Here is a 14146-nt window from a genome sequence, read left to right on the forward strand (position 1 = left end):
AACTCGAGCATTAACCTGCACTTCTATAGATCCACCTGTGCCGTTACCTTCCAGCTGTGCAACCTGATCTATGATCTCCCCACACACACACACACACACACACACCCATCAAAGACATAAATGAATACGTGAAACATGATTTACAAAAGCATGAAAGTAATGCTGAACAGTGCCTGGCCTTAACATAATCAGTCAGCGCTGTGCTCTCCCACCCCTGCAGCCAGGCTAGGATTTACATGATGAGTGGGACAAACCCGTCTCTGCAACCAACAGAAAGACCAAGAGGAAGGGAAATAAAACGTACAGAATACAGCAACTCCCTTTGTGTCGTTCTCACATCTCCCTCTCACACACACACGTAAATAACCAGATAAACGTTTGAACTTTGTTTTAGAAACAAACAAAATATATATAACACACGAATGAACATTGGACACTGGTCGTCTTTGTTGCCATTCGGTAACTAAGAGAAACAAGATTAGGAGGTAGAAAAAGAAAAAGAAAGTTGGGCCAACAGAGGGTGAAAAGGTTGTAGGAAGGGAACTCAGCAGGTGTTATTTCTTGGCCTTAGCGGCCTTGGCTGAATTTCTTGGAGGAGTGACCGGTCTTCCTAATCCCACTCCTCCTCCTCCTCCGAAAGAATACAATTTCTTATCTGCTGGCTTCAGAATCTGCAAGACAGATGAAGGAATGATCCACATTAAAATGGCAAACACAATTTCTTCTAATTTAAAGTCCCAATTTGAATATTTGTCAAGTTCAATATGTTAAACATCCGTTTGACAAGGAGCTAGGAAACACACACACACACACACACACAAATGATACGAAGATCACTCAGCTAAGCTACATGGAGCAGTAACAAACAGGCCGTGTGTTTACCCACCTGAAAGGAGCACATGAGCGTCTCGTCCACACTCATCATGGCACCAGCATTGTCAAACTCTCCACAGTAGTTGGGCGCTGAGAACAGAGTGACGAGTTGCCTCTTTGCGAAAAACTCATAACCATCTTCCACGACCTTAGCACAGAAATAAAAGTGTCAGAACAAAGACTAGTAGGGTTTCTCAGGTCCAGGTGAGAACGATTAAACATAATCAGGGAAAAAGATTTTCCTCCCCGACACGTTTGTGAAATGTTTGAGTTGCAGTTCTTACATTACAGTTGTACTTGAGCTAAATTAGGAACTACCGTACGTAACCTTTGTGTGCCCCTGTGAAGGGTGCATCCCAGTAAAAACACGAGGAACATAAAAGTGACTCAAGTCCGAATGAATCAGTGCTAGAAGAATGAAGAAGCCACTAGAGTCCTCAAAGGATTAAATTTACATAGATGACGCAATATCACAGCGTGTTGACTCATGTCCCAATAACACCCCCACAACAAGCAGAGATCAAAGTTAACAGGAGCAGAGCTTTCCTGGCGAGTTACACAAAACCACTCAAACATCACCTGGTGCGCCCTGCATATTAGGTCCATGTCATGTTTGTGCAAAAATTTGGCCACCACATCTGCTCCGAATGTGAAGGAGACGCCACGGTCGTTTTCGCCCCAACCCAGGACGTCTTTGTCTGGATCTGCCCACAGCAGGTCACACAACAAACCCTGGTCAGGCACGTCTGTGGGTCGCATTACTCTGCGGATCTGCTCCATGGACTGGAGGTCCGGAGAGAGGCCTAAAGACGACGCAGAGAGAACATCAGGTTTTGTTAGTCGTTCATATTTCATCATCCGTAAAGCACACGTTCACTAGCTCTACCTCCGTGACAGCAGAAGATTTTCTCATCTACAATGGCAGCCACAGGTAAACAGTTGAAGCAGTCTGTGAAGGTCTTCCACAGCTTTATGTTATACCGTCGCTTACCTACCAGCAAAGAAAAAGAAACATTTGCAGCATTTGTACAACCAACTCTGACTTGTTCATTATTCACAGACATCTTTTGCACTTACACTCATCATAAAAACCATAGATTCGATTAATAGAGGCGCACTCGTGATTGCCACGCAGCAGGAAAAAGTTCTCTGGGTATTTGATCTTATAAGCTAGAAGCAGACAGATGGTCTCCAGGGACTGCTTCCCTCTGTCCACGTAGTCCCCCAGGAACAGGTAGTTGCTTTCAGGAGGGAAGCCTCCGTATTCAAAGAGCCGGAGGAGATCATAGTACTGACCATGGACATCACCTGCAGGGGGCAGCAAAGAAACACCATGTCAGCGTTACTGTCATTTATGAGGAAGAATCCTATTTTTAACTAGCCAGCCTTTAAGTGGACCGTACCAATTCTGAAACTCTCATTCCTTTTATTAATAGAAAAAGATAATTTAGAGTCTTAGTGATATAATCTCCCTAAAATATTCTTTTGGTTTTTGTATTGTAATTGATCGACTTGCTATTTAGACAATTATGAAAAGAAAAGCTGATGAAGTTCACACAATAAAACTATTTTAAAGCTTTAATAATAAGGTCATTAATGGACGTGTTGTGCAAGACGAACTTGTCCTTGTCGCCAGATTAGCTGTGAACTTTGGGTGTGATAACCTACATTGTGGTTGTCTGATCAAGCAGAGTTTGGGCTTCGAGTTGCTCCAGAGGACTTTAGGTGACAAATACTATGACAAATGGTAGGATGTGTAATATGCTGAAACCCAAACAAAAGGCAGCCATTGTGTAAACCCAGGATAAGACTTCAGCCAATGGAGGAACATGTTGTGTAAGATTTCCTTTATGTGAGGAGAAAAAGTCTAATTAGCTCCTGGTTTATGAGCAATAACTATTAGGAGGAATAAACTCAAAATAAACAGAAAAACTATAATTTTACATTCCAGCCCCTAATTTTTACAAAAACTCACCACATATTTTTAAAGGAGCTTCCAGTTCCAGCAGGATGGGCTGGCTCAGGAAGATCTCACGGGACTTCAGGCAGAGGCCGCGGATCTCGTTCTCCGTTAGCTGAACATTCTTTCCTGGCCGAGAGCCTTTGACTGGAGGAGGAAATAGGAAAAAGAGAGATGTCACTTATTTTATGGAAGAAACATCACAAGTGACACACAGCAAAGCTTGGATTTTGAACCAGACCACCAGACTGGACGGTTAACACCTCCCACCAGCCAAATGCTGTCAAGTTCTGTTAGCGGCTCAGTCCAACAGTCATTTCAGCAGGTACTCACAACATTTAGAGGTAATATTGTTCTAGAAATGAAAGAATTAAACTCCTAACAAGTAAGTAAGAGCTTAGGGGGCACGATGAGCAGCATGTAACGGCGTGCTCAGCCTCAGAAGCGGCTTTGTTTTGCTCGTTTTGAAGTTGATGTTAAAACCGAAGCTAAAAGGCGTAAAACCACTTCCTCTTCATGTTGATGCTGCAGCAGAAATGCTGAAAACACACAAGTCAATTTCCTGATAGATAAACGCTTTCGACACATAAAATATCAGAAATGTAACTAAATAAATGACTGAAGTAAAAATGTTACTAATAAATAACATTTAGGAAAAAATGAGTGTTTTCTTTTTGTAAACATATTAATGCTTCCTCTAGAATTCTGCAGGTTTTTTCAAATGTTTGCATGTGTGTTCACACACACACACACACACACACACACACACACACACACACACACACACACACACACACACACACACACACACACACACACACACACACACACACACACACACACACACACACACACACACACACACACACACACACACACACACACACACACACACACACACACGCTGATGACATCAGACACAATAGGCACCAGGATGTCCCCTAATCTCACGGGCAGTCTGCAATTATAAAAATGACCACGTTCTAAAAATATGCTCTTAAAGAAGTCCAGATCCAGGAGCTGCAGCTGAGAACACATTTGTGCACTGCACCCTTATGCAAGCTGCTGCAGCAGCTGTGAATCACTTTAGTTCGCATAACTAACAGAATCAATAACATGAGCGGGCCGATGACAGAAAAAACAAACTTGGTTCAGCTTAGCCAACAAACCATTCCAGTATGTTAACTTTGCCTAGGAATGATTTAAACACAGATTAAATTGTCTCTTGTTGCTGTGTGAGTAGTGCTATTAAAAGTAGGAATTGCCAAATGAAAGTGGAGAAAGAGCATGATAATGGAGGGACCACAAAAGGCCGAGAAAGCAGCTATAAATACGGTGTGGCTGCTTGTTGCCTAAAACCTGGATTACAGAAGGTTAAGCCCTGGCGGAGTTTACTCCAAAGTTAGCCTCATGGCCCCCGTCATGAGGGGAGTACACAAAAGACTTTCCACTACACTGAACAAGGGGCTCAAAGCCAGAGAGCTGGACCCGTACTGCTGCAAATCTGTGGGGGTGAAATCAGCAGTTCATTCGGTTCAGCAATTGCGTCTCAATGCTTTGAATTCTGTGATGTTGCACGCTGCTAACATGCTATCAGCAACAATCCCAAGTTAGCCTAGCTTCAGATCTGCACAAGTAATCCAATTGTAGCTCCTAATTATCCAAACACTGTTAATTGGTTTGGTCTCAAAACACAGCAGCAGGGAGGTAACCTCGTTTCACGCACAGGAGAAAAAACTAAATCTAAGTTTCAATGTAGCACATGCAGCAGGGAGCTTTTCTTCAATGTCACGCAACCTCGACCGCAGCAGATACAACTGATTTACCAGGCAATATAACCATATGTACAAAAAGGGGTGTGAGTTGCATAACAGGATATAAATACTGCCACTATCGGGCTTGTTTGTCATCTCCTGTGTTTGGCAGACATTATTATCACAGTCCAAGTGCAACAATCCATGTACGGCATACTCCAGCATGTCCCTCAGTCAATGTCAAAGTCCCAGGAGGATATTTCACTGCACATGCATATTTGAGTATAATCCCAATCACATCCAACAGCTCAGCTAAGGCTAGTCATGTGGCTTTATTTACAAGAAGGTAAACAAACTGAAGGCTAAGATTACATACATCTACAGGCTTCTGGGAAAAGTATCGACCCCAAACATTAACCAGATAAAGTGTTTGCATGCTGTCACATAAAGAAGAGTGTGTGATCTTTAAGCTTATATCTGCACCCAGCTCACATTGAGAATTAGACCATAGACAAAAAAATCTCAAACTATATATATATATATATATATATATATATATATATATATATATATATATATATCAATCATGCAGGGAGAGTTCTGATTGAGGTGTTTCTAGGGGCTTCATAACCAAACCGAGACTGGCCAAAAACTCCAGAGCACCATTTCAGGAAATAGAAGTGAGCCACATCACAGCTGAGCTTCAGACGGCAGTTTTTGGAGTCTTATTTCCTGATATTTGGACATCTCTCCTTTGATTGGATAACAGCAATGCGACTCAACCACTGACTTACAACACTGATGTTTCATCTCCACAGATAACAAGCCTGAAGGAGTTCTGCTGTGTTGTGAAGTTTCTAATGCTAACGGTTCTACTAGCAAAGACGCTATTTGCAGTTTCCTGGGCGCTAATAGCAGCCTTCCCCGCAGCAAGTCATGATGGGTGAGCCCACGAATGTTAAGTGACAGTGTGACATAGATCTGTCAGGAATTTCAAATCCTAGAGTTTCACCATTTATTTTCTATCAGAAGTAGGGATGTACATAGTTACCCGGTTAATTTCAGTTAATGTTCAAACCAAGTAAAATAGTTTTGCCCGGTTACGTGCTTCAAGTCCTTCAGCTGCACTGGGGTGGAATTTATCTTGTGCCACTAGAAGTTGCATGAGCGTCACTATCAAAATATGTTTACTGGGAAACCGCAGAAAAATAAATGGGCTCATCACATGAACAAACCAATTAGCTCAATCAGTTCTTAGCTATTTAACACTTCAAACACAATAAGCCTCACATCAAAGCGCTGAGCCTGGCAGAACATGGTGCAGCAAACTGAACCCGCAACAGGTCAGTCGGCCATGACACCTCTGCTTGCATCCGACTCCCAACTTGTCTAGTATCTATCTATCTAGCTTTCTGTGGTCATCCCATTTTCTCTTTAATTTTTGTTCACGAATGTAACGAGTGTGGGCTTTAGTTGTGCATCACAAGTACAAGCCTGCATGAAAAACTCCAAGTGACCAATTATACTCAGAAATAAGACTAAAAATGGTTGTTACAGTGTTTTACACCTTAATATTTCTAGATACTAACAATTTATATTTGAGCTTCATGAATAAAGACTATTTAAAGGTTGAATATGGAACAATTTAATAAAAATCTATATATTTTTCAAAATTAATACCCCCACAAGGCATTATGCTGAATGAAGGTACAGTACTTCCTTTGAAAGATATATTTTAATAAAAAAATCTAATAATAATATAGATTAAATATATATTCTGACAGGCACGACACTGGGTTTATGTTTACATCTACCAGCCAATAGAGGGCACCGCTGTGGGTTGCCAAACAGCTTGCTGCGCACAGCGAGGCTGGCATTGTGGAAAACGGACGACTCGGCAAGTCAAGCAGCTGCTTCTGAGCCCAGATGTCATTATCCTTCTCAGTGAGTGTAGGTGAAGCCTACAACAGACGGACCCAAATGAAAAATGTCACGTATCGGCAGTGAACCTAGCTTGCAGATGACTGGAAACCTTGTTCTATTGTTGCAACTTTAATCTCCACACACTAGCTGTTGCTGTGGTGTTCGTGTTCCATATTCCACCTTTAACTACTATTCTTGTGCAAGATGCAAAGATGGATGCAAACTTATTTTTTTTACTGGAGGTAAGCATGTAATGTAGATCTGACCCATCATTCATGTAATTCATTAAGTTTAAATTAATGCCCTCAAAGTGTTTGGTTATAGCAAACGGTTTTGATCACCAGAAATAAATTAATGCCTTTCACCAACTAAGTGTTTTACCCTTTAGTGAGTTTGTGTGTAATCTGTCAAATTCCATTGCTTGGTTCTTTTCTACAGCTTTTCTGTTTTTGTCCTGACAAGACCCAGTGGTTGGAGTTCTTTGGAGGTTGTGTGTGTGTTATCATTATGCCAACGTTGGATCAAATTATTACTTTTTGTGCACTTCAACCAGTGGGTCAGAAGTCCTTGAGACTGCTAAATTTGGGACCTGGAGCCCAAAGTGTTTGAATGTCTGGATTACAACAATTTCTTTTGCTTATGAAATCAAGTTCATGGTGAGAAGTTTTGTCTGCATTTGTTGCACTCAAGGCTCCTTGAGAATCAGGAGGGTTTTATTGTCATTTATGCGAGAATCCCATTAGGAAATTGGTGCAGTACTTGGAGCAAGAAAAAATTAATGATATGCTAAATTTTAAACGAATAAACACAATGAAATGACAATGTAGGGAGACAAAAATTAGTGAATCAGCTACGTTATACAAGTCAGTGTAGGTATTGGTCAGAGTGGGTCAGTTCAGGTGTAGGCACACCATAGGGTCATATGGTCCCGCTGCACAATCATATTGTGAAAGTTGAAATACTTGTAAAAGTCCTTATGTCCATTTAGAAATTGTATGAAGAGCACTTTTTCAGCCAATAAAGACAGAAGGAACCCACACCTTACACATGTGATAAAGACTTAAAATAGCACAATCTTAGTTTGTAAAAGGTAACTAAATGACTACAACCGATCTGTCTGTACAAACATTACCTTGAATCAGAGTAATGATCTTTTTACTTACAGAACCATTTCAAATCCTCCAACTACCAACAATGCTGCTCAAACCCAAAATATATAGTTTACATAAAATGATAAACAAGAAATGAAATGTCTACAGAAAAGGCTACAAAATAAAAAAAAAACATTTGGTTTACATCTGAAGACATTATGAAGTTCATACACCACTGTGTACAGTCATGCATTTGATTTAAATTAAGAACAAATAAAGAGAAACCGTGAGGATGGAGCCGGTTATCAGAGAAACTTGAGTAAAATAAAAACATTTTGTGTAAAAAATATCCAACTGCGGCGGCGGAGAAAAGAAACACAAAACAGCCACTTTATCGTGTCTTTAACCTTTTTTACTGGCCAACCTAGTTAACAGTTTACCACCATCTAGCATTTACAAGCTCACAAAAATATAATCTGCTACGTAACGGACAGAATATTTCTCACCTTCCAGGAGACGCTGAATTATAGAGTCGATGTTTAATTTGTCCGGCTCCGCCATTTTCTGTATTTTCTGACGTTATCGGGAAGTCGAGACCTTGGTTTTCACCTTATAATGAAAGAATAAAGACAACAAGATATGCGTGCCTGTTGTTAGTCATAAAATATGTCACCGCTCACATTTTGTTATTAACGAATCTACCGCGCTGATGAATCTAGCAACAGAGAATAATCAATGAGCTTAGCGGAGATCGAGCTAACGACGCCGCTAGCCAAATAGCATTAGCTACACTTTTTTTTTAAACAAACTTTATTGAATCCAGCCGAAGTAAGCTACAGATACACATTACTAGACCACGGATCGTTAGCTCTAGCAATGCATTAAATGTTTCCAGACCTTAGAGTGATGTCTACCCTGCTGTTACTTCAACCCTGGAACTTAAATATCTCTGAGTCGAATTGTGGCCGTTTTCCTCCTTTGTCGAGGTCGCGCAACTCTTCCCACCACCACCCCCCCACCAGGAACTTTAAAAGAAGGCCGTTTAAATCGAGCGTCTACTGTAACACGAGGGGCTGAATCAAACTTAAGACGTCACACATTTCTCGAATGATGATTGGTCTATGGAACATTTCAGAAGTCATTGTCGAATCCTATTGGTTGACTGCTGAATCTGTCCGAAAACGAGCCTCCGCCCCTTGTCTTTCACAACGGCTCAGATTTCTAACTCAATTTGCGCCACCACGTGTTCATATAGAAGAAATAACCAACTCAAATAGAAATCTAGTCAAAGATGTGGAAACACTGGTATTACAGTCTTTTTTAGGAGTTACTATATTGTATACTTTTCACACTACTGTTATTACTGTCTCTTGTTTTTGTTTTCATAATTGTTTTGTCTCTTGTGCTTTAGCCTGTCATGTTGTGCTAATTTCATTTTATCAAATCTGTACAATGTTTACTTATTTATTTTATTTCTCCACCTCTGTGAATTGGACTAAGAGTCTTTAAAGCCTGGTTCAAAAAAAAATTTTTTTAGGTTGATTAATAATAATTAAAGTAAAGAATTTGAGTCTCACAAAAACATTACGGCAAGTCTGATCACGTAAAAACAACAGTCACTTCCTGCTTCCTGTTCTCAAGTCCCGTGTGACGTGACTATCGTAGGGCTCTCCATGAAGCGCTCAGCGTTCCTGTGTGACTACTTCTCAAAATCTTGGGTGCAACGCGGCACGTCCGCCTCCGGTGTGCCCCAGCTAGATCTCCACAAGCAACCAGCATAACTAAAGCCTCACACCCAAGCGAGTTGGCTACCCCAGTCTCTGGAACCCTTCTTGAGTTACCTAAGTAAGTTAGTAGCTACACTGACTCATTTGTTCCAACCTGTTCCAACACTGTTCCAAACGTGACAGCCCCACCCTCAGCTCCACCTCTATTCCCATTTTTGGATTGTTTGGGCGTGACAAGATGTGTGACTCGGTCAAACAGGCAGTGGTGGGAACCTCCCATTTGGAAACAAAACCTTATAATTAATGCATATGAAAATTGAGTGCAGCTCATGAAAAATGGGAGCAAAAACAAGTGTTGCATTTATATTTTTGTTCAGTGCATATATTGGACATTTAAACATCTGAAATTTTGTCTACAAACACAAAAGATCCATGACTCTCAAATAGTGTTCTGAAATCTGTCTACGTGTAGTGAGCACTTTTCCTTTACCAAGATAATCCATCCTACCTCACAGGTTGTAGCATATCACAGGGCTGATTAGACAGCATGAATAATGTACAGGTGTGCCTTAGACTGCCCACAATAAAAGGCCACCCTGAAATATGCTATTTGATCAAACAGCACAATGCTACATATGTCGTAACCTTTGATGGAGCGTGCAATTGCATGCTGACTGCAGGAATGTGTACCAAAGCTGAACACACTAAAATCTCTTAGAAGTTACATGCAGTGTTAAAATCCACCAAAGAGGGCACTGCTGCGTAGTGTATTCTGCATGCAGCCTGATGGAGTCTCTCCAGAAGAAGTGCTTCAGCGACCTGCGTGCTGTGCATGAGAAACAGGACTGGGGAGGTTGAAACATAGATGTTAGGAAGGTTTTGTTTTGTTTTTTGGACAAAAAACCACAAAAGATTGAAAGCAAAAGATGGGATGATTCAGGTTTGTGCATCTTATGTAAAATGTGGCAGAAAATTTGTGCTGGAAAGAAAAAATGAATGTTAGCAAAATACTGTTATGTAGGAGGTTTCGTGGGAATAAGCCACACAAGCTGGGATAAATGAGTATCAGAGAAGCTGATGCTCTCTGGATTACTGAAAAGTGAGAGAGAATAAAGTAGAATATTTAGAACATGAAATAATCCATCCATCCATCCATTTTCCACCACTTATCCAGAGTCGGGTTGCGGGGTAGCAGCCTAAGCCGAGAAGCCTAGAGATCACTCTCCCCAGCCACTTGGGCCAGCTCTTCCTGGGGAATCCCAAGGCATTCCCTGGCCAGTCGAGAGACATAGTCCCTCCAGCATGTCCTGGGTGTTCTCTTGGGTCTCCTCCCAGTTGGATGTAGAGACATCCTGACCAGATTCCCAAGCCACCTTAACTGGCTCCTCTCGATGTGGAGAATCAGCCCCTCCTGGATGACCAAGTTTCTCAGAGAGCCCAGTCACCCTGTGGAGAAAACTCATTTCAGCCTCTTGTGTTTACAATGTCATTCTTTCGATCACTACCCAAAACTTGTGACCATAGGTGAGGGCAGGAACGTAGACTGACCAGTAAATCGAGAGCTTTGCCTTCCGCCTCAGCTCTCTCTTCACCACGGCAGACTGGTAAAACACCTGCATCACTGCAGATGCAGCTTGTTCTGTGTGCGCATGAAGAGGTACAAGTGATAATACTGCTGGAATTCATAATTGTATCCTTCTCAGCAGCAGCACTGCAGGTGCTCTCCATGTCCAAAATGTACGTAAGCCAGGTCCTCAGTCAACTTAACCCTCCCACTGTCTTTATGGGTGACCCTGTGAGGAAAGTTGACCATTGAGCAGGATTGATGGTTTATCCCTTGAGGTCCACGTGGCAGGGGTGAGGAGTGAGCACCACCTCACCCCTGCCACGTGGACCTCAAGGGATAAACCATCAATCCTGCTCAATGGTCAACTTTCCTCACAGGGTCACCCATAAAGACAGTGGGAGGGTTAAAGTTGTGCACATTTTTCCGCTCAGTTTTCTTTTATAAATCCAAAAGTTTGCATGGAAGGTTGCTTACGCAGTTTTCCGAACCCGTTTTGTGCGTAAGCAAGCTTTTTAAATGAGGCCCTAGGTCCAGTGTTCCACGGCCAGGATGTAAACCACAATGTTCCTCCTGAATCTGAGGTTTGACAGTCCGATGGGCCCTCCTCTCCAGAACCCCTGAATAGACCTTACCAGCGAGGCCCAGGAGTGTGATCCTTCTGTAGTTGGAACACACTCTGTGTAAACAAGAGGACCGCCACCCCAGTCTGCCAATCCAGTGGAACTGCCCCGATATCCACACGATGTTGCATAGCTGTGTCAACCAACATAGCCCCAGAACATCCAGAGCCTTAAGGAACTCTGTCCAGATCTCATCCACCTCAGTGACCTCAGCACCAGAAATTGGACAGTCCAACCCAACTCAATGTCCCCTGCTTCTGAAATTCTGTTGGAGGTGGAATTTGAGGCTCCTTCTGACAGCAGAATCCGCCAGACAATCCCAGCAGACCCTCACAATACGTTTAGACCTGCCAGATCTGACCAGCTTCCTCCCCACCATCGAAGTCAACTTACCACCAGTTAGTGGTCATTTGAGAGCTCTGCTCCTCTCTTCACTCGAGTGTCCTACATGCGGCTGCAGATCAGATGAAACAGCAACAAAGTCAATCATTGAACTGCGGCCTAAGGCATCCTGGTGCCAAGAGCACATAAAACACCTTTATGCTTGAACATGGTGTTCATTATGGACAACCCATGACCAGGACAGAAATACGTCAAATAAAATTGTATTAAATAAGTTGAATAAAATGAATACTTTACTTGATTTAGTGTATGGACTTTATTAATTTTGTCATTTTAGTTCCTCTAGTTTTTTATACCCACCCATTAAAGGAAAAAGAACAGCTGTTACTGACATTTGTTTATTTTGACAAAAGTAATAGTAAATCTAAAATCATGACATTGCTTTCAAACTTTGGTTCAACAGAAATATAAAAAAACAAGCATGATTAAACAGGGCTTTTCTTAGCGATGCATATGGCAGTCAGAACCACGTGAACCAAAGATGTTTCAATCGGGACATCGTCCAGGTTTCCCAGTAAACAAAGAGAGGGGGAAGTTGGGATATGACATTTCAGACATTTTGACAGATCCTCACATTCTCTACCCCAAAATTCCTGGACAGGTGGACAGGACCACAGTGCGTGAATGTAATTGTCAGGAATGTTGTTTGTGCAGTGTGCACAGGTGTCAGATTACACAAACCCCATCTTGAACAACCTGTATAGTGTGCTCGGTGTAGAATTTTGTACTGAATGAACTGTAAATTGGGGTGTCTGATCATTTTAAAAGTTTTTAAACAAGTTTGGGACCAGAAGTTCTGGTCAAAGCTAACTGATAGATCCACCTCCCATTATTCAGTAGGGATTGCTATTCTATTGTCTATTTTGGACAGTGTCTTATATACTTTAGACAGTAGTTTGGGGGGTTTGAGATTATAGAAGTCTAATACCCTTGGTGGTGTTTGTAATTCTATTTTATTGAGCTTAAATTTTTGTTTGACTACAGATTTAATTTGGTGATATTCTAAAAAGCTATTCTCATCTATTCCAAATTGGGAGACTATTCTATTAAATGGGATGAAGTCCAATCCTTCATATATGTGTTCCAGGTATAGGATTCCTTTATTTTTCCAGTCCGGAAGGTTCATCATTTTATTATTTTGCAAAATATCAGGATTATTCCAGATAGATGTGCGTCTGCATGGTACTAGTGAAGACTCTGTCATTTTAAGATACTTCCACCATGCTTTCAGAGAGGTGCTGATACTAATACTTTTGAAGTCTTCATGTTTTCTTATGCTTGAGCTAATAAATGGTAAGTCTGAAAGCTCTATCGTATTGCAAAGTGTCTGTTGTAGCGTAGACAATCTACATACTAGGATTTAACACTGTTTGCTATCAGCTTTGCTAGATCCTGAGAAAAGATCAGACACATTAGCATATGAACATATCATGCATAAATATCTAGAATATTTATGCAATCGATAGAAGTTCATGCACCAACGGGCTTGGTCTACATTTAATCCAAAGATTAATTTTTAATTTAAGATAATTAAATTAATAGCAAACGTTTATTTATTAAACAGAAGACTTAATGGAATCTTTGCTTATTCAATAACCAAATATACACCATTCTGTGTTTCATTTCAAAGAAGAGTCAGGTTTAAAAAGTTAAGAATTTATTACTAACAATTTTAAACATGACAATTTATAAGTGACAATTTAAAACAGCTTTGATATTAAAACTTGATTTTAAAAACAACCCTGTGTCTGAATGGAAATTAAAATCAAATGCGATGTTTGGATGCATGGATGAACCTCAGAAGATTTCTTTCAGAGAGAGAAACGCGTTCTGGGTGGAAAAAGTTGTTTTGCAGCTAACTGAATTGTTTCTTAGAGAGAACAGCATCGGACGCCATCTGTCGGAAAGTGTCTACCTCACCCAATCAGGAGACCCTCAGTTGGATCTGAGATGTCAGGTGGAGATGGTGTCCTCCGAGCACGAGGTTGGTAGAAGGACCTTAGTGCGACCAAATCGGTCCTGAGATGTCTCCGGGTCACAACGACTGATGAAACTAGTTGCGTCTCAAAATCAATAACTCTGAAGGAGTTTTGCGTCAGCTGGTTACAGGTGGCATTTATTCGGAGTGATTCTATCAGCGTGACAGAACAGCTTAGTGAGACTTCGGGCAGCCGACCCTCGTCCTCTGGTACTCTCGTCACCACGGAGAGTATCTGCTTGGTTGGAGAA

General features: G+C 41.4%; 1 protein-coding gene across 1 annotated transcript; it reads right to left on the minus strand.

Annotated features, from left to right (window-relative positions):
• Positions 1-220: 220 nt before the first annotated feature.
• Positions 221-8635, minus strand: ppp1caa (protein phosphatase 1, catalytic subunit, alpha isozyme a). The gene is made up of 8 exons (XM_015948743.3): positions 8499-8635; positions 8108-8210; positions 2849-2980; positions 1951-2181; positions 1760-1864; positions 1453-1676; positions 887-1021; positions 221-671 (listed from the first exon to the last, which is right to left on the minus strand). The coding sequence occupies exons 2-8, from the start codon at positions 8160-8162 to the stop codon at positions 555-557; spliced, it is 999 nt and encodes a 332-aa protein (XP_015804229.1). The 5' UTR covers positions 8163-8210; positions 8499-8635; the 3' UTR covers positions 221-554.
• Positions 8636-14146: the final 5511 nt, after the last annotated feature.

The sequence above is a fragment of the Nothobranchius furzeri genome, chromosome 5 (assembly GCF_043380555.1).
Source record: "Nothobranchius furzeri strain GRZ-AD chromosome 5, NfurGRZ-RIMD1, whole genome shotgun sequence".
Classification (NCBI taxonomy): domain Eukaryota; kingdom Metazoa; phylum Chordata; class Actinopteri; order Cyprinodontiformes; family Nothobranchiidae; genus Nothobranchius; species Nothobranchius furzeri.

Excerpts from the sequence above, each read along its gene's own strand:
- ppp1caa (XM_015948743.3), bottom strand. The coding sequence starts at position 8,162 with ATGGCGGAGCCGGACAAATTAAACATCGACTCTATAATTCAGCGTCTC. Across the intron at positions 2,182-2,848 it reads AGCTCCTTTAAAAATATGTG|GTGATGTCCATGGTCAGTAC; the intron begins GTGAGTTTTTGT and ends TGCCCCCTGCAG. Across the intron at positions 672-886 it reads CGCTCATGTGCTCCTTTCAG|ATTCTGAAGCCAGCAGATAA; the intron begins GTGGGTAAACAC and ends TCTGTCTTGCAG.